Source organism: Cricetulus griseus, chromosome 2 (assembly GCF_003668045.3).
Source record: "Cricetulus griseus strain 17A/GY chromosome 2, alternate assembly CriGri-PICRH-1.0, whole genome shotgun sequence".
NCBI lineage: Eukaryota > Metazoa > Chordata > Mammalia > Rodentia > Cricetidae > Cricetulus > Cricetulus griseus.
Window position 1 is genome coordinate 198,345,425 of NC_048595.1, and position 24,297 is coordinate 198,369,721.

General features: G+C 42.0%; 1 protein-coding gene across 1 annotated transcript in view; it reads right to left on the bottom strand.

Moving 5' to 3' along the window:
• Nucleotides 1-24,297, bottom strand: part of Arhgap26 (Rho GTPase activating protein 26) — a 271,702-nt gene that overhangs the window by 75,056 nt on the left and 172,349 nt on the right. The window contains exons 18-20 of the mRNA XM_035438736.1: nucleotides 22,561-22,720; nucleotides 12,184-12,322; nucleotides 362-512 (exon numbers count right to left, since the gene is read on the bottom strand). Of these exons, the coding sequence (XP_035294627.1) occupies nucleotides 362-512; nucleotides 12,184-12,322; nucleotides 22,561-22,720 (450 nt within the window). The remainder of the gene's footprint in view (nucleotides 1-361; nucleotides 513-12,183; nucleotides 12,323-22,560; nucleotides 22,721-24,297) is intronic.

The following is a 24,297-nucleotide window of genomic DNA, read 5'->3' on the forward strand; positions in this document are numbered from 1 at the left end:
AAGGTTTGATAACGGGAAGATGTAAAGATCTACTCTACACCAAGTGTTCTCCTTATGGAAGCAGACACAGAAGTAGCATTGAACATTGCCTAGTAACCAGCACAGGCAACAGCCATCACCAAAGCCATCTCAGCAGCACAATACATCACAGATCAAGGCTAAGAAGCAGTATGCTAACACACTCCTTGACGGTGATGATGCTAAAGAAAAATCCACAACAAACCAGCCAAGTTCCAAGTTCAAGGAGAAGGATGTGATCATGTTCATGGAACAATGACCCAAAGTCAGGTTGAGCCAGAGAAATTCTGGCAGAATGGATGATCAGAGCCAATGGGAAGCAGACATCGGCTTTCATACTTACAGTGAGTTGGGCCGAGTAGGTTTGACTACATCCAGGTTTGGGTCACTGGAGTTCATATTGGGCTGCAGGCTGCTGCTAGAATTAAGGATGCTGTTTGCACTTGAGGAGACTGATTCCAAACTGGAGTTGATGATGCTGTTCCTTTGCTCCTCTGAAGAAAAGAAACAACAAAAAGGTCCATACAAATGTTAATAGAATGGGGATAGGCTGCTCCCACACATAGAAAAATTTACAAATAAGGAGTCTAAATTGAAATAGCTGAAGCTTTGAAAAAGCACAGAAGAGCCAGGCACAGTAGCATGAATACAGTATGCCTGAATCTTTAATATTCAGAAGGTGGAGGCAGGAGGATTAGTTCATTGCTAACTTGGGCTATTGGAGTAAGACTGTTTCAGAAACAAACAAGTCAACCAAACAATAAAAATGGGACTTGGGAAAGGACAAGATTTAAGAGTGGCAATGGGAGTGGGGATAGTGAGGTAGCTCCATGAGTAAAAGCAGTCTTTCCTCATGTTGAAGGGATGTATACCCTACACATTTCATATGACCCAGGTTCTTTTCTTATGACAGCCTTATCATATGACTTCACCTAACTTATGCCTTCTTGGAATCACTGATGGTAAGGACACAGAGAGGACCTCACAGACAGTTTGTGATCAACCAAAGTTTCTTCTAAAACCCCTGCCTCTAACAATGCCCTAAGTGCTTAGGCCATGCCATACCTCTGAACCCATAGCTCATCACCACAGACTATCAATTTGGCCATTAATTTCCTTAGAACTCAACCCACACCCTAGAAACATCTGTCTGCCTCTGGAGTGATACACTGGAGACTTAATTTCAAGTTAATTCTTTAATAAAGAGAGGTGTAAGAGCTGCAGAGACAACTTGATCCTCATGGTCTAAGCTACTGTATTCATATTTAGAAATCACTAGTAGAGAACCCAAAGTTCCTCCAAGAGTTAGCATCTGCCTGGCAATGTGACCTAAGGGATATCCCACGTATCCTTAAATTTTTTTTCAGTTCAAGAATTTTTTTATTTTTGTTTTATATGTATGGGTGTTTTGCCTGTATGTATGCCTATGTACCACCTGCATGCCCTAGTGGATTCCTGGAACTAGAGTTGCAGACAGTTGTATGCAGCTATGTGTATACTGGGAATTGAACCTGGGTTCTCTATGAAAGCAGCTGGAGCTCATAACCCCTGAGCTATCTTGCTCCAGGCTCTGACCTCAGAGTCTAGATGAATCTATGAAATGGGAAGAATGAGAACTGCCCTGTACAGCTCATGAGTCGTCATGAGGATCAAGTGGGATCATATGCTGGAATGTGTTTTATAAACATTGAAATACTGCTCAAAGAGAAGAACTTTCTGTTTCTTCTCATCTTAAAAACCTTGGAAGCAAAAACTGGAAGATCTGGGGGTTGATGCAGCTAAATGGCATGGGTACCACTGGTGGAGCAACATGTTACAGACCCAGAATGTCCATTCTCCCCTCATCCCAGACTCACTGGTTACAGCAAACTGGTGTTGCTGGCCATTATTTCATTTGTCAGAAATCAATAGGTTAATTCTTCTGGAGCCTTCATGTATGAAGGCATGCTATATTGCAAAGGGACAGACTGTAATTGCTGATATATTCATTTCTAGATGAACATTTGAATTCAGGTCTCTTTGGGGCAATAAAGAAATGAGAGCATTAAACACTTTCCTTTGGGGGCTGGAGAGGTGGCTCAGTAGTAAGGGAAGGGAAGGGGAGGGAAGTAGGGAAGGGTGGAGAGGAGGACTGAAATAGGCTGACTACCAGGGGCAGTGAGCAGGGACTTAATACCGCCAATAAGAAAATGAATTCCTGCCTTGTACAGTAGTGAGCACGGAGAAAATGGAGTAGACACCAGCAGAAGGGATAAGCCTGAGTACCCCAAGAGCCCAGAAGAGAAGACTGAAAACCTCTGGGTAGAAGTTTTTCTGCTATGCTGACAGTCTTGATTGAGGGCAAGTAGGAAGGTGGATAGGAATGTCAAGATTATTCCAGAGAGAGCATCGGGGAGTAAAATCAAAAGCAAACTGAACGTTTCAATGGTTACGGCAAACTGCACCAAGACAAACTCTAAAGCATTTGGAATAAATTAAGAAATAAAGGAAAAATGACTCAGTAATGTCACTTAAGACAGGGAACCCTCCCCCTGTGGGCAAAGGAATACTTGCTTCTGAGACAAAAAGCAGACTAGAAGACTTCCTCCAATGAAAAGGAGACACCCCTTCACATAAGGGAACTAAACATCTGAGTCCAGGATGACAGGCCCACTCTGGCAGCCCCATCAGAAGCTAGAATGGGGATATCTAGTTGCTGGAGGAAAACGGATTATATGCTAGGGGACTTCAAAGGAGTACAGCAACCAGTCAAACCAACAGGATCACAGAGGACTATGTGAATGACAAAAACAGAAAGAATGCAGCTCTCAGGGGTGCGCAAAGCTGGCTGGAGTAGGTGAGAAGGCTGGCCTTCCTCAAATTTGTTGTCAGTGAATGCCTCTTTGCATATTAGTCACCAAAAGTAGGAGCAAGGGAATGAGGAAATGGAGAAATAAATTGTCAATTGTAAACATGTGGCAAGACTATGCTGGATGCTTTTATGAAAATATATTTTAAAGCACTAACAGAAGATACAGACTTACTATTAATGACATAAACTTCTCAAGGGTAGGCATAGGCTATCTGGCCACACAGTGTCTATTAAAATGACCTGAGAGGTCAGAGGTCACCATACTTTTCCACTGTATAGTTCATGCATTCTGCACGCCAAAGCCCTATGAATGGTCACACACCAAATCAAAATAGAAGAGAATAATACGCAATCAAATTTTCTTCATCCAGAACAGAGAGAGGTAGCTGTGTGGGACTGAATTTTGCAGGTGCTTCAGGCAGGGACCTTGAAGCTGAAGCACTGGTGAGTGTGGGCAGCGTTTATGTTTTCTGTACAAATCAAGAGCGGAAAACACAAGTATGCAACCAAATCACTGCAACTAAAAAAGGAAAGCCACAGAGTAATTTTGGTGATGTTGTACTTGTTCTGGGGATTGCCATGGAAACATGGAAGCTAAGCTCCAGCACTTTTCATATTTACTAAGTGACTCCAACTCACTCTAATGGCAACCCCATCCAACACAGGAGGCGGGATGTGTTTATCACAGAGCCCACAGGCAAAGGCTGGGAAACACAGAGCCAAGCCAAATGCACAGGTCTTGGCAGGCTTGAACTTGTCTGGCCCTCTGAACACACAGAACTGAAGGGTAAACACGAAACATAGATCTTCAACACTTTAAGGGATATTTCCCACTGGCAGAAGCCTGTCAAAATTTGGGCTAATATATCATTTTTCTATAACACAGAATACTAGAGGTTGAAAAGAAAGACTTATGATATCTCACAGAGACAAATCTCTCCACCTCCCTTCCCCTCTTTCCAAGTTCAAACACGAAATGAGGAGAAAAGGGAGTTACCAGACAGAAGCTTTACAGAGACCATGAGTTTTACACAGAGAACAGAGAAGCACAAGCAAAACCCCCAGAGGCATTCTTGTGCTATAGCTGGGAGAGAGGTGCACTCTCCTCTGTTTGTCAGAGTTTTGCAATGAAGTCTGTGATGCATCACCTTGACAAGATAGGATGATAATAGCATGGCAGCTCAATGAATTTTGCAATAAAAATGATGAATGCACAGCAGTTACTGAATTTGCCATTTCTGGGAAACACCCAAGAACATGGGAAGCTTGGACCCAGACTTGGTGACTGTGCAGTGATTCTTTTTTACACTATAGCTTTCGTGCCTGAGAGCAAGCCAGAAGAAAAGCCAAAGTGGTCTGATCTCATGCTGACTTGGTCTCAGTCCCTGTGGTAAAATTAATCATGTGAACAGTTTGTAAAATATGTTTAGGCATATAAAAGCAGCTTGGGCAAGGAGCGATGGAGTAAACAAGGGTCTGATGAGTGAGAAAGAAGGATGGCCAGTGTACAGCTTGATCATTTCTGCAGCACTTGATACTGTGACTTTCACCAGGTTGCTTCTAGCTTGGTCCACTGTAGGCTGGCTGACTTATGCACTCTCTTTCTGTAGTGTTCATAATAACATTTTCCTTTCACTAGAAGAAAATATCAATAAAAGTAGACTTTAAGAAAGAGTGGAGAAGGCACAGTGGCTGGCCTGCAAGTGAACTGACTCACAGGAATGAGGCATAGAGGCACAACTGAGAAGCCTGGTTGGTCCTGTGGCTACCCCCATACTGAAGGCTGCAGACCTTCCACTTAATGGCAGTGCTGGGAACTGAATGATTAGAAGTAAGTAAACTCTCCACCATGGCCAACTTTGCTGCCTACACTGCTGTGCATTGCTAGTAAAAAACTATGTATAATTTATTTTTACACCATGAGTCATTATAAATTGGCTTGGGATAGTAAATAGATGATGCAATTAGAGAACTTTGTCTATAATAAGAAAAATTCAACACATAGTAAACATGCATCCCTCCCCAATTTAGAAAATATAGGAAAGCATATATATATATATATATATATATATATATATATCCAATATTTGCTATGTTCTAGCTATGTTCATTTTGGCATGTAAATATTCAGTTATTGTGTTATATATGGACAGAGACAGACAGACAGACAGACAGACAGACACACACACACACACACACACAAAGAGAGAGAGAGATTAGCTGTCTTTTAACAGAAAGATCACACCACACCTAATGCTATATTATCTACTTTGTTCTCGTAATGATAACACACAGATATAAGCCTAAAATATCCTTTGCTCCATCCATTTAATTACCTATCTTAAACTTTCCTTATTGTCATTTGTCTTCTACACATTAGTCTTAATGGCAACATCAACTATTTGGTTTTCAGCCACACAGAGTAACCACACATAATTAAACAAAGAGCCACATTACACCTTCTGAAGCCTTTGTGACAACAAGAATCCCTGTGGACAAACGCCAAAGCAAACACGTGTGTCTAGAGCACTCAGGATCTCCAAAGGCAACCTGAGAAATGGCACATGCTGCTGCTTTGACTGCTCAGAGAAAGACATTACATAAGCTTTCCAACTGTGTGAATTCCCAGTCATTTTTCTACAAAGAAGACACATATGAGAAGCATATAAGCTAAAGTTTTAGACTCTCACTGAGCCTGTCTGGGAGAAGGTCCAGGATGCATTAAGCGAGCTAAAAGAATTAATCAGAGATATAATCCCAGCAGCTAGTTAACATGATCCATATGAAACAATGCCCAAGAATCCATTCCTGTCCCTAATCCACCCCTACCAACCCTGAACAACATATGCCAAGGTTTCTGATGTGTTTGTACTTGAGCATTAAGGGAGATGTTCCTGGAAGCAGGGCAGCTACATGTCCCTTATTGGAGGCCTCTCCTTTGGAATCTGCTGGACCAGAGGGGAACTACATTCCTATTCAATGGTAAGACGACACTATAACCTGGTGATAATTATCATAATCACAGACAACAGTTATTAAGTGCTTACTGTGTTCTAGGCCTCATGTCAAGAACTTTACATGCACTGGATCATTTAATTATGGTAATTATCCTACAGGACAGCTATTATAAGTGATCAGCTTTACAGATGAGAAAATGAAAGTATAGAAAGGCATAGTGATACCTTCCAGGTTTCTGACTACAGGGCCTCTCTTCACAGTTACCATGCTAGCCCACTCTACTCCTTGATAGAGAGTCCTAGAGGTGGCCTGGTGACAACAAAACACCAGCAATTATCAAGGTTCCCATTCCACTTAACCACTGTTGGTCTACCTTGAGTTAGTATAGCGACCAGGGTTTGGGTCTCTCGCCTCTGACAGTCCTCTGACAGAAATGGAGCATCCATATTGTTATTAAGCTCCCTACAGTTTAATGTCTAAGAACCATTATTCCACGAAGCTCATTCCAACATCTTTGTGTAAATACTAAAAAAAAAAAAAAAAAAAAAAAAAAAACTGGGGCCAAGATCACTCTTTGTTGTCAATCTGCAGCCTCTTGGAAGAAATCACAAAGGTGTTCGTGCCCTTCACTCACATATACCAGTCCCATTTCTGCTGGGAGGTGATCTATGTAGAAACCTGGAGGTTAAACAGCAATCTCCCTTGCTACCATCTGTCTGGTAGCACAGTTGAAAAACTTCCTTCCATCTGTTCTGAGGTGATCACAAATGAGAGCGCCTTGGCCCAGTAAACTAAAACCATCCATGACTGCATATTGCTTTTAGCAGCACTGCTGCTAGGCCTGGAGGGGAGGCTGCCACCTGGCTATAGATTGTCAGTTTGCATATTAAAGAACTCATTCAATATGGCTCAACTGCCCCCAAAGTATCCCTGGAAGCTGGGGGCAGATGGCTTTTACTGCTTCTGTATCTCAGCTTAGCAAGGTTTTCACTTCTATAGCTCAAAAACTGATGAAGGTCCCTTTGTAAAGATAAAATGGCATAAGGGAGGGGGGCATCTGGGTGACAAACTCTTGCTATCTGCTTAAAGTATCTTTCGGTTTATCTCATAGAATTATCAATTAGGGGCAGGAGAAGAAACAATGGTGGGCTTAGCATGATGGCTGGCACATTACTTAAGCTGTCACTGTGACTGAATGATGCTCAGATAAAGTTTGGTCTCAAGGGTTCTTTATGAAATGTATCCATTCATTCTTCCATACTAGTTCCCCAGCCTAATGCAATTTAACTTTCAGATTCATGAGAGCAGAAAATACTTGGTCTTCCAGATTATGCCATAACAGTCCTCCCTAACCAAATCATGTCTCCCAGGATCTATCCCATAGATTGAAACTGGAAGTCTAGGTCATGAGTGGTTAATGGTATATCACTGAGGGACAGTGAGTGGGTACAAATTTCCTACTTTGCTGCTGGGTGACCCTGAGTGCATCATTGATTATAAATTTTATTTCCCCTGAGCTGGAAAATGGAGATATTAACCCTGTCATATAGCTTTAAGGTTAAAATTATGACATTATATACAGGGAACAGCATGGAAAAATAAAAAACTTTAATAAGTTATATATTCCTTCACAGTAAACATAGATAAAGAGATGATAAAATTTTATGGGGAAATGTCTTCTAAGTTTAATGTGGGGAAATGATCTTTCCACAGCTCCACTAGGACTTATGGCTGTGCTCTGGCAGCTCTGCATCACAGACCTCTTTCTAGACTTTCCCCAGAATGGAACCTTCATTTCCTTCAGTATCCTTCTCAAAATTCCCCCTTTCACAAAACACTCCTTGAACAGCTACACACTCTGCTTGCTAGTTCCTCCCTGTAGTATCCAGTGGGTTTCTGAAGATTTGCATGTGTTGCTACAATGGCTTTTAAATCCTAGCATCCATTTGCTCTTTTCTAGAGTCCTCATCTCAGAGGCTATTCCCATGTCATCCCTAGCCTTACTTCTACCACCTACTGCCTAAGCTTTCAGACTGACGGAATTCTTGACTGAGATCAGAGCAGGAGAAACTCTCTGGCTCCTCACCCTGCATAGAGGCTGCTGTCATCATAAATGCAGCCTTCTGTTTAGAAAAAAAGGAAAGGCAAGTTGGAGAGTACTTAATTCACTCCAAAAATGGAAGCCCAAAGTCATATGCAGGTACCTGGGTGCGCAATTGGTCCACCCATACAGAAGGAAAAACTCCTCCTAAAAATGAGATACCACATGTCTATGAGCTCCAGCTAGCACACAGGACACTTCCACCAGAGACTTCTGAGGCCCAAGTAAAGGTGCAACAATTATGAACTCTCAATATGGCCTTTATGACTGTCCTCTCAAAAAGAGGCCAATGACAACACAGGGCCACAAACACTGGCACAGTTTTAACACACACACACACACACACACACACACACACACACACACACACACACACCAGGAGAAAGTAATGGGTCTCAACTTCTGTAGAGTAGGATCCTTGAAGAGGAGTGGTAGTCTACTGAAAATAACAACTGGAACCTCAGAGAGAGTTTCCTGAGCCTTCCTGCTAAATATCTCATGGCAGACAACATAGGGACTGCCCAATGCAATGCTATCACACTGCAGGTACTACAGAGAAGATACAGGAGTAAAATAAGGCTGAAGGAGATCAGAAAGACAGACAGAAGAGGACATGAGTTTCCAAAAAGTAGGATTTGGCCAGTGTAAAGACAGAGGAGAGGTATGCATGCATGTGCATGGGAGATGAGAAAGATAAAGTTCACATCAAATCTAGACAGGTATCCACTGTCAATAGCTCAGCTAGTTTCTAGCCAAGTGAATACATTAAGAAGAAAGATTGGAGTTAGTCGCCAGGCATTGGTGGCGCATGCCTTTAATCCCAGCACTCGGGAGGCAGAGGCAGGCAGATCTCTGTGAGTTTGAGGCCAGCCTGGTCTCCAGAGTGAGTGCCAGGATAGGCTCCAAAGCTACACAGAGAAACCCTGTCTCAAAAAACCAAACAAACAAACAAACAAACAAAAAGATTGGAGTTAGTCAAAGTTGAGGACCATGTCTGACGGACATTCTACAGGCAAGTAATTCTGAGATGGAATGTAGAGGAATGCCTTTAACTTACAAGCTAGGAGTTTATTTTTATGTATAGTACAGAATAATGTGATGAGTACATCAAATTCATTTTTAGACATTTGACATACCAGAATTAAGTCTATGAAAGTTGGTTGCTTTAAGACCAATTTAAAATGTGTTAAACAAGCAACACACTCAAATAATATAGTTGTGGCCCAAACAGTAAAAGGAGGTTGTATAAATGATTACAATTTGGGAGGCCCTGAACTAGAAGAGGTTTCATTTGAAGGATGCAATTCTGTGGAAATACACAATTTGCTTCCATGGATTACCTATACACTCCATACATGTTCTTTCACTCCAAAGGGGGCTTTGGGAAAGATTTCTGCATTTGTCCATAAATTGAATGAAAGGAAGGGTGAAGTGTAACAAAACATTACAGTGCACTGTCACCTACTGGTGATGGCAATGACTGGGTATGATTAAGCCAGAACTTCCCATTTCTTGGCCTAGTCCTCCTTGCACCATTCACCCCCATAGCGCCACCACCATGGACACCATTCCTATTTCTCAGAAGAAAATAAGTGCTCAAAATGCACTTATTTTGATTATAAAATGCACATACTTTTATACTCATATACACTGTCCAAACAAATGCACACATAGACATAGGTGCACACACACACACACACACACACACACACACACACACACACACACACATATATACATACATACATACATACATACATATATATATATATATATATATATATATGCACACAATACAAATTTTTCTATTGAAATGTCTCTGACAGAAGCTAGACCCTCTGCCAAAATCCAAGAAGGTGGAGACTGCAGTCCTGTCTCCTGTCACTGGGAGGAAGCTGTATTGCTTTGTCATCTGCACCCAGGACATGGAAGCCTGTTCTGCTGCTTAGACAGGTCTATTTTCACAGGTCCTTAACTTTCGGCCTCTATCTCCTGTGATAAGTGCTAATCTCAGGCCAAGATCTAAGTGATTTTCTCTTCATCTCCCTCTTCTCCCCTCAATGCTGTAAAGTGTGCTTCAGGACCAGGTCCAAGGCTGCTACTGCTCTAAGCTGACCACACGCCCAGCACTACCCAAAGCCTGGGGAAATGACTGAGACAGCCTGCCCTGTCCCTGTCTGCACTGCACACTGCTTAGCAGGAAACCTTAGGTGACCCACCAGGCGCTCCTGGAAACCTGAGAAGCACATTATTACCCTGTAGCCTGATGCCTCATTCCCTCAGCAGATGGGGATGAGGTCAGCCCTGTTCCAAGTGTTCCCTGGTACATGCAGAGGAGCCCAAGTTCTGAGTGGACTATGGGGAGAATGACCCCCCACCAGATGTTTAAGAAGAACACAGGCTACCATTAGAAGGTAAGCCAAAGTCAGGGCAGAGTCCAACAAGTCCGTGTCCTGGGAACTCTTCGAGGAACTGATATGAAGGAAGTGATCTGAGTAGAGAGGGACAGATTTAAATCTAAGAATGGTAACAGTAGCTTTACTTATGAAAACAAAGCATGTACTGCAATTCAGACAGTGCTAACTCCCAAGGTGTAGCCTTTCTGTGAGAATTCAAAGCAGCAAGGTTTGGAGGGCAGAAAAGGATGCATTCTATGAGTTATGGTAAAGAAGGCCTTTACTTTTCAATGTAAATGGGTATCAAACCTTTAGAAGAAAAACAACACAACACAATGCAAATAAGAATCCTTTCCTCTCTGAGGTAAAGCAGGTCACTCTCCTCTCTGTGCCTTTGCTGGCGTTCATACAGATCTGTCTTTGTCATCTTCATACTTGTAGTCGTCATCATCGTTACCCTAAATATCTACTGAGGATGTGCCAAGATGTCTGACATGTTTGAATTTTCACAATAGCCCTAAGCCATCAGAAGAGCTTAAGGCCTCGATTCCTACACTGCAACAAGTCTCTTCTTAGAGAAATTCAAGGGTGGCTCTACATTTTAGGGTCAGCCCCTGATCTCTCCAAAGATTCTGGGAAATCACTGTCCCTAATATCAAGAATAGGAGACAGAGGCCCTGAAATGTCAGATACCAAAAGTGATCCACAGTCATCCATGGAGACAGAATTCCCACTGAGGCAATCTGGAGCTTTTTGCCAGGACATCATATGGTCTCCCTTAATACACATTTCTCTATGAAACTAGCTGTTGCAAACACTGAACTAATTTTCTCACTCAAGTCTGAGTTCCTTACAGACAAGGTCCCATTTATATATCCCTAGACCATGAAGGCACCTTGTAAATGTCCACTGCATGTAAGAACCAGTCTTGGTGTCTGTGTGTAGCAGCCTTATGCCAGATGATGTAACACATCATTTTTTTAAACCCCAGGTCTGTCCTCTGGGGTGAGCACTATTTCTGTGTCTACAGATAAGCAAACTGAGAGTGAAAGAGGTAAACGTTTGCTCCTGTGATAAAGCTGGAATAAGAACCAAATACTGGCTGACCTCCAGGAGATAATGAGGCCTTCATTCCTATACCATATAAGCAGATTGACTGATTAGCTATTTTTTTTTTTGCTTATTTGTTATTTGTTTTCGTTTTGAGGCAGGTTTGTGCTATGTAGGTTTGGCTAGCCTGGAACTTGCTTTGTAGACCAGGGTAGCCTCAGACTTACAGGAATCCTCCTCTCTGGCCTCTGCTCTTTGCCTCCCAACTTCAGGGACACAAAAGTTGAAATATGACTATATATTTTAGGGCCTTGCACTTCATCTTTGCAAAGAACTCAGAAGTCCTGAGATGAAAAGGTTTGGAACATTTGTGGTGCTATTTCTCTTCTACTTGGAATAGAGAGGAATCATTCTCCTATTCAGTAACTAATTCCAAATATTTCAAAGTGTCAACACAGAGAAGAGTCTAAGAGTAAGCAGAGGGCTCTGCTTCCCACAGGAACAGCCTAGGACACGTGACTCCCTCCAATAATAATTCCAAACCGAGTCAGGGGAAGGGAACTGTTTCTATGAGACCTGCCAACAAAGGAGGGACCTCCGGCGATGCCAGAGCCCAGCTCTTGCTGTGCAGCAGAGAGAGGAAGCTTAGCTTCTTGCCCAGACACCTGTGCCTTTCTTTCTCAGCAGGACACAGACAGAATCTTCTGGACACCAAAGGCAGCAACACACAACAGGATGTCCACAGCAAGCCATGGAGGCAGCAGAGATGTCTCCACATACCACCCTGGCCCTGAACAGCAGAGACTCACGTTTTTCTGTGGACGGCATAGCATGGAAGAGCGTCAGGGGCCTCTCACTGCAGGATGGAGGCTTGGAGTCACTGCTTTTCTTCCGGGACAGGTGTAGCTGGGCATTGGTGAGGGGCACATCAGGCACGGTGTTGAATATCTGCACATCAGGGTGACAAAAAGGTTACACATGAACTAGGAAGAAATCACAGGCCTGAACCATTTGGACTAGGAGCTTGGTGGTGAGTTTCAATAAGCAAGAAAAGATGAGACAGGCCTCCAATGAGACACTTCTAGGAACTGGTATTGAGCACTTTCTCCAGGAACTGATTCGAGAGTTCACTTCCCTTTTTTAATCCCTTTTACCAGAGGTTTTATGGATCTCCTCTGATCTATGCAAGGGGAACAGAAAACAACAGAGATAATTTAAAGCACTGTTCGATAACAGTGAAGGATTTTTACTGCCTTTGTCCAGAACCAATTAATCCAAATGTCCTTCCTTTCTTCATCTGGTCTCTTCCCAAGTTATTTACACCTGCTTCACAATTTTATCCCAGACCATAAAACATATTTATATAATGTTCCCAAACTGACAGCAAGCAGGGAACATTCATTCTCTTTACTCATCAACCACCCTCAGTGGGATCAGCCTTTTTTCAGCAGCTCTTCAAAGGTGAGCTTTACTTTATTTCAAAGGGTGGAGGTGGGTGACCCTGATTACACACACACACACACACACACACTCACTCTTCTCTCTCTCTCTCTCTCTCTCTCTCTCTCTCTCTCTCTCTCTCTCTCACACACACACACACACACACACACACCCCTACATACCAATTTAGAAAATGTAGAAAAGTCTAAAAAACCTAACAGTTCTATTATTTACAGATTATAACTTTTGAGAGTTAGGTTCTGTGTCTTTAAAAGGTTTTTAAAAATCATTTTGTTATTATTTAAGAACATGTAGTAGTTACTTTTCTAACTGTTGTGACAAATACCAGGCTTAAGGGAATTTGGCTTGTGATATAAAGGTACAGTCTATTGTAGTGTGGATGTGACTTAAGAGTCTATCATAGTGTGGATATGAGGTAAGGGTCTATTATAGTGTAGATGTAAAGGACAGGTCTTTTGTGGATGTGTAGTAAGGATGCAGTCTGAAGGTGAAGATGTAATTATATCACTAGACCCAAGATAAATGATAAATGGGTGTTTATTGGGGAATAATTACAAAGAAAAATACAAAGAACCACTGGAGCATTTCCTGCTCTTCCTACCAGATCCTCTGACCCACCAGAAAGAGTTCCCAAAGGAAAGTCACGCCTCAAGATCCTCTTGTCACTATTTCAGGTCCACTTACCAGATGCCTACAGCAGTCTATAATAGTTTGGAAGTCATGTTGGTGGGAGTGGCTCACAGCTGTGGCAGCAGGAACATGCAGGCTGCTTGCTCACATCTCAATGGATCAGAAATCCAAGATAGAGACTAGAGGAAATGGGCTTGGCTACTAATCCCAAAGTCAGCCCCCAGTGATGGCTTCTCCAAGATATGCCCTACCTTACAAAAGTTCCATGGACTCCTCAAACAAGAGTTTCAAATGCAAACCCCTGGGGGAACATCGCACACTCAAATCACAACAAGGTAAAAGAGTGAGACAAAAATCTTCCCAACTCTTCTTGCCTTCCTATGGAATTTCCTTATCACTATAGCCAGCAATTAGGTGGTGCGTACCATGTAAGGAGCTGTCACTCACTGTAGCTCCTGGGGTGCTAGTTGCAGCATACCTGTGCTTTACAAGTCTACTCAGTGCTCAGCAAGTCTGAACAACTGCAAATGTCCCAGCATGTCATAAAGAACCAAAGCATGCAGAGATGAAGCGGTCTCATTTATAGACATGATTACAGAAGATAACACGGGGTCCTTTTTTTTTTCTAGATTCCTCTGTAAATGCATATGATAATAACACCCATTCAAACAATCAGCCCATTCTTTTGAACATCCACTTTACAGAGGCACCCAGTGAATGAAACAAATGTGTTCCCCGTGGGTAGAGGATTTACATTTCCAGTAGCTGTGATTTACTAAGTATTTGCCACACCAAGCATGGAGCTGAGTGCTTTGTATAAGTCTCATTTAATGCTAAACACACTTTTCCACAGCTGAGAGTATATTCTTCACATAGTTTTACATCCTACTTATCTCATATAACATTATATAGCAGCATTCTCCATTCAATAAAAAAAATCTTCAAAGATGATTCATAAGGATTTCATAACCTCCTCCACTTTACTGAGAGATGAAAATTGACTGACTCTTTTGTTATACTCCCATACATTGTGACATTAACCTCCTGGGTATCCTCTTTCCAAGTGTCCTGAGTCACAGGAGGACAGCTCTAGCCACCTCCATCCCCTCACTTATGGCTCAGGCCATGCCACAATTGTATTTCTTATGGACCTCTTCTTTGTGTGTGTATTTTAAAGTGATATCCAATAGCTGATATGCAGAAAGCTAAGTTGCAAGAATTATGAGAGTTTCAGCTGAAACAGCTGCTCTTCCTGGGTTGGCAGGTCCCTGGCCCTGATGATGCCAGCTAGCCGGTTGAGTCAGTCTCACTCCCAAACACAGCTGTCGGAAGGAAGGTAGCATTATTCTATTTTCCCTGGTAGACTCAAACTTGAAACAGGATAAACAGTGGCTGTGTAGAGTTGAGAGCAACTGCAGTGAGAGGTGCGAATTGGAGACTTAAAGCAAAAGGAGAAGACATCATCTCCAGAGTAGCCAGGAAACCTAAAAATAGGCTGATGAACGTTATTCACTTCTGCAAGCTCTTGGAGTCTTTGTAGTGTAAGAAAACGGAAAGAGTGTGCTTATTGTTGAACCCAAGGGCTGCTTTCTTCCCTTGACTTTGTTGCCCCAACCATGCTGAGCTTGGCCACCCTGAGATGACATCTCAATGAGCTCTATCATTGACAGTTTAAAAGGCTCCTAGATATGTGTGCTTATGCCTGCTGAGCACTCAGATGGGCATCTCAAGTGACTCCTCCCCAAGCTGCAGGTTAGCTCAGCACATGGCATGACCATTTCACAAGAGCACCTCCCACCCTGCTCCCACCCCCATGAGGTCACAGGGACCAGAAATGAAGCCCTAGAGTTGCAGTAGCCATTTGATCAATTCACCCTCTCCAGCCAAACTTCATATAGAAACCACCATCTCAGTCCCGTGAGAATGGATTTTAAACAAGTACTGGTGCCTCTTAGCAACCTTCTGCCTGTGTCCCAGAATTCAGTACCTTCAGCAATCCCTTGATGAGAACATCTAGAAATGAATCCAAAGTTAAGGACAGGCCAGGTCCTGGTGGCCTCTGGCCTCCAGATGTTATCTTTCTTCCTAGTGAAGAATGATCCACCACTGTCTACTATAGTGCAAGGGGAACAGTCAGCAGATGTGCATTTTAACTTTGGTTGTCAACAACATTGAGACTATCTTTCTATGAACTGTAGCAGACATCAATTTAGACATGGACAGATGTATGAAAAATGGCCCTGCAAAAAACAGTAGGAAGTGACGTGGACCACATGAAGGAGAATCACTCCCTGCTCATCCACTATTTCCTCTAAAAGCTAAGTAAATGGAATCCATTTTCTAAGGGAATTTTACCATGGGTAGGCATGACAGCCCCAACAGCCAGTTCTCCAGGCCTGCCTATGTGCCAGGCACAGGCTTTTGAAGAACTCTGCCAGGTTGTTCTTGGGATCCAATGCAATAGAATGTGCCCAGAGTGCACTGCAAAAGTGCCAGGCACAGGACCCACACGCGGTGGTCACAAGTATTTTCCTAAATGTCAGGGCACCTTTGTAAGTGAAACCTCCTAGACTAAAACATTCGATGGGAAGTAGGGTTGGATGGTGGTAAAGGACTAATCTGTATACTCACGAGGTTAGGGCAGGAGGATTGTTACAAGTCCAAATCAATGCTGGGCTACATAGTGAGTTCAAGGCCTAGGACACATAACAAGAATGTGGGAATTATTATCCACATGGCTGTTGCTCATTTAACTTGGAAATTTCCACACATGCCAGCTGATTTTCCAGCTACCTTCTGACTGTGCCAAGCTTTGTCTGTGCTAAAAGTTTAAGTTGGAATTCTGATGTGCCTGAGTTACACAGCTCTCTTCGCTACTCCAGTTCTATTGAACAAATGAAGTTTTCTTTGAGCTGTCAGGAAGATTGTCACACAAAGGACTCCGTAATATACAAGCATTAACTCATATAATCTATAAGCTCACCATGTGGTGGGAACAATGTACTCATTTCTCAGAGACTTTCCAAATTAACACAAAGAGTGAAGCTTTATTCTGTGCCCAAGTGTCTTGTTTAGACTTTCTGACTTACAAACTAATTCCTACTTAATCAGGAATGCCTTAAACATAAAAGCTAGGAAGACTGTGACCCTGCTGGGAGTCACTGGAGAATAAAGTTATAAAATAAAAATACAACTTCGAGGAACCTTTCCAAGTATCCCCAATTTCAAGTGCCCTGTGAATGGAATTAACACACCCATAAACACCAGGCTACTTTTTCTCCTCAAGCCAGGCAGGAAAGTGTCAGCGTTGGCCTCTGTATTCAGCTTGGGTAAACACTAGGTCTTGATGTCCACCACCACCAGACTTTACCATCCATGCTAGCTACCTTACTGCCATATCACCATATCAAATATAAGAAGGTAATTTAAAGTACTGAGATGGGTAAAAAGCAAACAAGACCTGAATGAAGCCAGTCAGACCTGAGGTCAATTCCTGGCTTTGTCATCAAGGTCTTTAACCCTTGTGAGCCTGTTTCCCTTATAAAGATGATCACATTACACCTAAAATAAAGGACATAAAGTGTGCAGCACTGCACTGGTAAAGCACAGGCAGGAAATGTGGTAGTATAAATGACAAGAAAATAACTAAAATTCACTGAGTGTTCATCATGCTGTTATAGTTATATGAATTAAAGACATGGATTATTTCCGTCACAATAACTCTATGAGGGGAATGCAGTTATTGCCATCTTGTAGATGAGCAAATTGAGAATCACTAAAATTAACTGATTATCAGGACCTAGATAGCCTGACTGAGGAGGTTTAGCTAACTGTGTCTTGTGTGTTATTGAGAAGCAAATGTCAAAACATAAAGATGACAGTTTTTGTGGATGACAGATCAGATTTCAGGCTTTCGTTAGGTCTGTGACCTTGAGCAAATTATGTAAGCTTCCCACCTCCAAACATCCCATCCATAACAAGGTCCAGGACCATGTTGAGGGCTAAGAGCCTAGTGGCTTGGCCTTTGCTGTGCAAAAGACATTGCTGTATTCGGTAGAAAAGGGAGAGAGACAGAGAGTGTAAGAAGGAAATAAGTGGATATTGAAAAGGAATCATTTGCAGTCAAGACACAAAAATTCAATCTGTAAGCATAAATTTAATTAATTCTTTGCAAAATATCATCAGCCTTAGCTGATATTAGTATCTGATGTTCTTTTTTTTTTAATTTTAATTTTTCCTGTTAGCTACCTATAGAGCTTAGGGGCTTTTGGCTCCTTTCTGACCTTCTTGATGTTGCGGAGCCCTGACACTTGTTGAGGAATTTGTTCTTAACTGTGTTGTTGTGCATACATTTTTACGCCTTTTCTAATCCCAGCTGTCACATGCCCCAGCAATTTAAAAGGATTAAGAGTCTCTCTATAAAGTGTGCCCTATACTCTTTACTATGTGCTGTGCTGTTTATAGGAGGAAAATGAGGTCATGATGAAGAACTTCTGAGTCTATAGCTAGAATGTAGCTGGGAAGACAATAAATCACACCCACTGTAAAACAGCAGCTTAGTTAACAACCAAGGCTGAGAACTGTTCTTGAGACAAATCCATCAGGGTCTTAGGTCACATGGGTCTAGCTGAGGAATACATACCTGAGGAAGGGAAGGCCTACCTACTCTGCTCACTGGATCTGCTGAGGAACTCTGTACAGGGCAAGCGGAGCCTGAAGCCCAGAGACTTCAAGCTTGTGAGTCAGGCAAGCCACGGGAGGGCTTATTTGTCATTAACTGTGAAAAAGCCAAATCCATAGCTACAGACAGATTTTTTTGAGGACACTTGGAAATCCCATATCCTGTTACTATCAGTTTTGGCAGAGATCAACAATTTGGGAAATAATTTGGGGGATTTTTTAAAAATATCTCAAAAGGAACCAATTATCTTTAATAACTAAGGACACACACATAGGGTGTATGGGGGGGTGTGCTGTGATTTTCCATATCTCCAGAAACAACCTACTCCCTGCTGCCTCTGCTGATAGAATTATTTAAAAAGCAACAGCAAACTATAGTCCCATTTGAGGGTTATTAAAGGAGCTTCCCAATACAAATGATTATTGGTGTACTCGGAGTTAAATAGGATAATTATGTACTCAGACTGAGAAACTTACTACAGGAATAAAGAGTATCCTACACAGCATTTGGCATAAGAAGGAACATGTTCTAAGAGGGAACAGAAGCACTGCATTCCCATGTACAAGTCCATCTGCCTTGCTTCCTCAGGTTTACAAAGACAGGGCCAAACAGAACAGCAGGGCAGTTTCAGTGAATCCAGGCATACATTAGCATTATTAGTGTCAATTTTGCATAACAACAAATGAGAAATACTAAGAAAATGAAAAGCAAATGACAAATGCCTGCCAGTTACAGATTAACCAACTGCATATTAATTACTATAAATTTTGTGTATGAACTCAAACAGTAGTGTAATAAATTGGGTGCCATCAACATTTTTTGCAGGGGCAAATGAAAGCAATTTAGTGAGCCCAAATGGACTCAAATCACACTAACTGCATGGAGGATGATGTATTTCATAGGAGATACAAGGCTGCACAGAGTTAGGGTACTCACTTACCTGAGGGATTCAGTAAGGTCACCTATGGTTGCTACCTTATCTCTTTGGCACATGAGATTAAGAGTTAACATATGTTAAAAAGAATACATTGCTGGCAGTTAGCTGTTTAAAAATCTACTCTATCTTTCCCAAAGCCCACTGACAGACCGAAAGGTAACTCTCACAATTTAGAGACACTAATAAGTCTTGAGGATGAAGATGACAGAGCACACCACTCACAGGCGTAAGTGTACAGAGACATCTGCTTTTTCTCCAGAAACGTTTTCCAGAGCCACAGCCAAAAGTAATGTCACAAAGTGTCATAGAGCCTAAAGCATCAATACTTCTAGTATGTGTTGGAACTTAACAGAACAGTGTAACAAACACAACTAGCTTGAAGCTTCAGGCTTAACCAAAGGCCCAAGGAGGCAGTGTGCTTTCTTTTTTTTTAAGATTTATTTATATATAAGAGTGTTCTCTCTTCATACTCATCAGAAGAAGGTATCAGATCCCATTATTGATGGTGGTGAGCTACCATGTGGTTGCTGGGAATTGAACTCAGAACCTCTGGGAGAGCAGCTAGTGCTCTTGATTACTAAGCTACCTCTCCACCCCCCTGGCAGTGTGCTTTCTTGATTAGGCTGTTCATCCATGACATTTAAAACTTGACAAGTTAACCTGCACAAAGTAAAGAGGAGAAAAACTTTATAAGCAACTGTAAAAGTTTGGGAACTCTTGGGTATTTTAGACAATAGCAATAATATTTTGTTTTTTTATTAAAAATTGACACGAGTATTATTTCCACTGTAACCCTGAGTATTTGTCCACTTGATAGTTTAAACCTTAATGTGACTAAACTGTGAGTTGGGGGTGGGGTGGGATTCTATTTATACAGAAGTGGAAAAATTTAAAGAAATAACCATTACTTTAAGTTACTTTAAGTAAGCATGATTTAGCGCCAAAATATTTACTCTCTGAGCTTTCAACTCAAATACTTTCAATTCTGCTCTTCTCTAGTGGCCACATAACACAAGTGGAGTTCCAGGTAAATAGTCATGGGTAGAAATGATAGTATTTTTAGGCATTTGAGGAACACCTACTGATTTCCATACTGGCTGCCAGTGTACCTATCTATGGGCAGTGAATAAGAGTGTCTTTTCCTCCACATCCTTGCCAGCATTTCTTTTTTTTCCATCTTTTTTTTTATTTGAATTAGAAACAAGATTGTTTTACATGTCACTCGCAGTTCCCACTCCCTCCCCTCCTTCCCTACCCCCCCCCAACTAAAATCCTACCTATCACATATCCTTTCTGCTCCCCAGGGAGGGTGAGGCCTTCCATAGGGGGGTCATCACAGTCTATCATATACTTTGGGATAGGGCCTAGGCCCACCCCTGTGTGCCATGGCTCAGGGAGTATCCCTCTATGTGGATTGGGCTCCCAAAATCCACAGTTATGCTACTGATAAGTACTGAACTACTACAGGAGGTCCCATAGATTTCCAAGGTCTTCTCATTGAACCCCACCTTCCTGGAGTCTGGATCAGTCCCATGCTAGTATCCCATCTATCACTCTGGGGACCAAGAGCTCCCCATTGTTCAGGTCAGCTGTTTCTGTGGGTTTCACCAGCCTGGTCTGGACCCCTTTGCTCATCATTCGTTCTTCTCTGCAACTGGATTCCAGTTCAGTTCAGTGATTAACTGTGGGTGTCTGCTTCTACTTCCACCAGCTGCTGGATGTAAAGGATGGCATATAAGACAGTCATCAATCTCATTATCCGGGGAGGGCATTTAAGGTAGCCTCTCCTCTGTTGCTTAGATTGTTAGTTGGTATCATCTTTTTAGATCTCCAGACCTTTCCCTAGTGCCTGATTTCTCTGTAAACCTAAAATGTCTCCCTCTATTATGGTATCACCATTCTTGTTTTCTTCTATTCTTCCCCTGACTCAAACTTTCTGCTCCCTCATGTCTTCCTCCTCTTCTCCCCTTCTCATTCTCCTAGCTCCCTCCTCCCTCTTCCCTTGCTCCCAATTTGCTCAGGAGATCTTGTCCCTTTCCCCTTCTCCAGGGGACCATGTATGTCTCTCTTAGGGTCCTCCACCTTGCCAGCATTTCTTGTTTTCTTGGTAACAGCCATTCTGGTTTGGTGACATACACTCTCAAACCAGTGTTAATTTGCATTCTCCTGATGGATAAGGATGCTGAATTTTCTTTTGAATATTTATTGACCATATAGGTTTTCTAGGAAAATTAAGTGAGAAGGAAGCTATAAAGCTGTTTAGTACAGTATCTTGTGAATAAGTAATAAGTAAAATGAGTTATTTTTATCAAAATTGTATTTCTGAACTATGTTTATTAAACATATCTGGAATGTATGTAAACCATATTAGCTCATTTTATATTACTAGAGTGAAATATCTAAGGCTGGGTAACTTTTTAAGAAAAGAAAATTCATCTGGTTCAGAGTTTTGGAGGTCTAGAGCCAAGAAACCTCATTTGATCACAGCTTTCTTGCAAGTTGAGGATTAGGACAGAGAGAGAGAGAGAGAGAGAGAGAGAGAGAGAGAGAGAGAGAGAGAGAGAGAGAGAAGAGAGAGAGAGAGAGACTACCTTTCTGTTTGCTGACCTCTGTCTTACAAAGCCATCATTATTTAATCATGGGGCTCAGTCTGAATGCCAACATCAGAGGTCAGAAAGTACTGCTTTCATTTAGGGTTGTGGCCACTGGAGGCTTCCCATGCATAGTGGATGGTACCACACCCACGTGAATACAGCAATGACTGACTGGACTCAATGGGATTTTAAAGGTAGGGGCATGAAGGTATTAGGTGGATATATATGTGGAGCCCAGGGAGAATTAGTGAGAAAAAACACTGCATATCTGTATATAATTTATAATATTAATTTTCTTAATTTTTAAGAAAAAATATAACTAAAAAAATGATGGCCAAGATATTCTAGTCCTTTCAAAGCAAAGACCACAGACATATAGGCACATATGAATGTATGTGCATGAACACATGGATGCAGTTAGGTATAAAAACATGTAACAGCTATATAATCAAAATTCAGTCTAGGAGAAAAATACTTAACCATACCTAATAGCAACAAACCCATAAATTTCTAAGATAATCAAGTAAAAAATAAGAAGGTTTTTCTAGCTCATAATATCACTCCATCTCTGGACCGTCGAAGAGACAACAGCCACCAGGACAGAGTGCTCAGCACAGTTCCTAGTATAGAACAAGAGCTCAATGCTCTCCTGACCAACCCCACACCTCTATTGCCACCATGACAGCTACTGCTGTCACTTCTACCAGTACTCTCACATTTATCATCACCATGTACATGACAACCTGCAACCTCACCATCATCTCGGTTCAAGAGCCATTAGCAATGCAAACCTAATCAGCTGCGAAGGTCAGTTCCCATTCAGCCCCCGCCTGCACAGCTAAACAACTCAATTCTTTACTGCAAGGGCCTGGTTATGTGTTACCTTTTCATGGTTCTCTATTAAAATCTCAATGACAATGTTCTGAAACTTGATGTCCATGATGGCTGCCACTGTTTCTTCCTGAGGCCGCAGCAAGGTGGGTCCAAACACCACGCCAAGGTTTGCCACAGTCATCAAATTCTGCTTGTGGTTGTTGGCGACACTGGGAAGAGGGAAAAGAACAATGAGAGAAGTTATGCACATAGAGATGGCTGACATCTATGGGTGCTTCCGGCCTTCCTATCTGAATCTATGGTAAACAGGGCCTGGGACATCCTTGGATGCCATGAGTCAAAGAGCAACTTTCTCTTGTATCTTCAACTACAGAGTTCACAAATCTGCATTAAGTGTTCATTTCAGAATATTTCCATTTTGCCTAAAACAACCAGCCAACCAACCAACCAACCAATCAACTAGTCAATGCCATCAGCTAGATGATGAGCTTTGACTCATCCGAGTCACTACTATCTAAGTCCAAGTACTGCCTACCCTCTTGGTTACAACTTCTACACCTGTCTGCTGCCTCAACCCTGGAGGGTTTTCCCTTTGCATTGTCTCCAATGGCGATCAAGAAGCTTCTGGCTTTAATTTATTTGCAAACAAAAGCACAAAGTAGACATCGTTTTTCAGAAGGAAAAGAGCTGGTATTAAAACCATGTCAGGAAATTCGGTACTCTAAACACCAAGTATTAAAAGCCCATTTGATTAAACATGTGGCTCACAGTAAGTGAAACATGTGGCATCAACAGAAATAAAAAAATGCACTACTGTATATCCATGTGTTTATACTGCACTAACACTCAAGTTTTAAAGAGGACATGAGGTCAGCAGTGGCTAGGTCAGAATAATCTGCTGAATACACATGCATATTTTTAGGTAAACAACTATTCAAACTATGTATAACTGAACTCCATGCCTAACCTATAAAACTCAATGTTCCCTAGGCATTCCCTTAAATAAAAACTTAGGAATGACTTACTAGCAATAAACATGTTGCATGCCATCTAGCACTATTAGAAAATACTAACAGCTTCCTTAATCACTCACCTGCTGGAAGAAGGAAGCTATTCATTACTAACTCAAACCTAGAGAGAAATCTGGGTAGAGACAGTTTCCATAGACTGGCCTCCCATCAATGCCCACTCTGTTTCCCTCATAGACTTCCATTATGTAGGAGGAGAACAGATCCGCCTACCTTAAATGTCTGTTTTTAAACTGAGTACTGAAATCCTAATTTAACCAATTTTATAATATGATGTACGCTTTCCCTCAAGTATTTGAGGCTGAGATATCAAGTTAATTTCCTTTTCTGAAAGAGGCCAGGTGTGTTTAGGGCTATGGAACTTTAACTGTGGCTAAGTGCAACGAGCAAGAGGATTTGCTTCTTGACTGGAGGCAACACTCAGGGCAAAGAGCACTGCCACAGAAGCCTGGTCTGTTTCAGGCCCATACAAAGACATTTTATAAGCACGTTGCTAGCTCTACCCCAGTCCCCTTGGATTACTTGTGTCTTTTTCATTCTGTCCAGAACTACATCACACTGTCCATGTGAAAGAGTTAATGGGGATGGTCAAATGGGGGCATGGCAAAGAAAGCCTTTGGACAGGGCCTGGGATCATTAGCTAAGCCTTCACACTCTCAGACTGCTTCTCCATCATCACTTTGCCCATCAGGTCACGAATGAGAAAACCATTCAGGGCTGACACTTCTTCCAAATGAGTTAAGTTACTACACTTATTC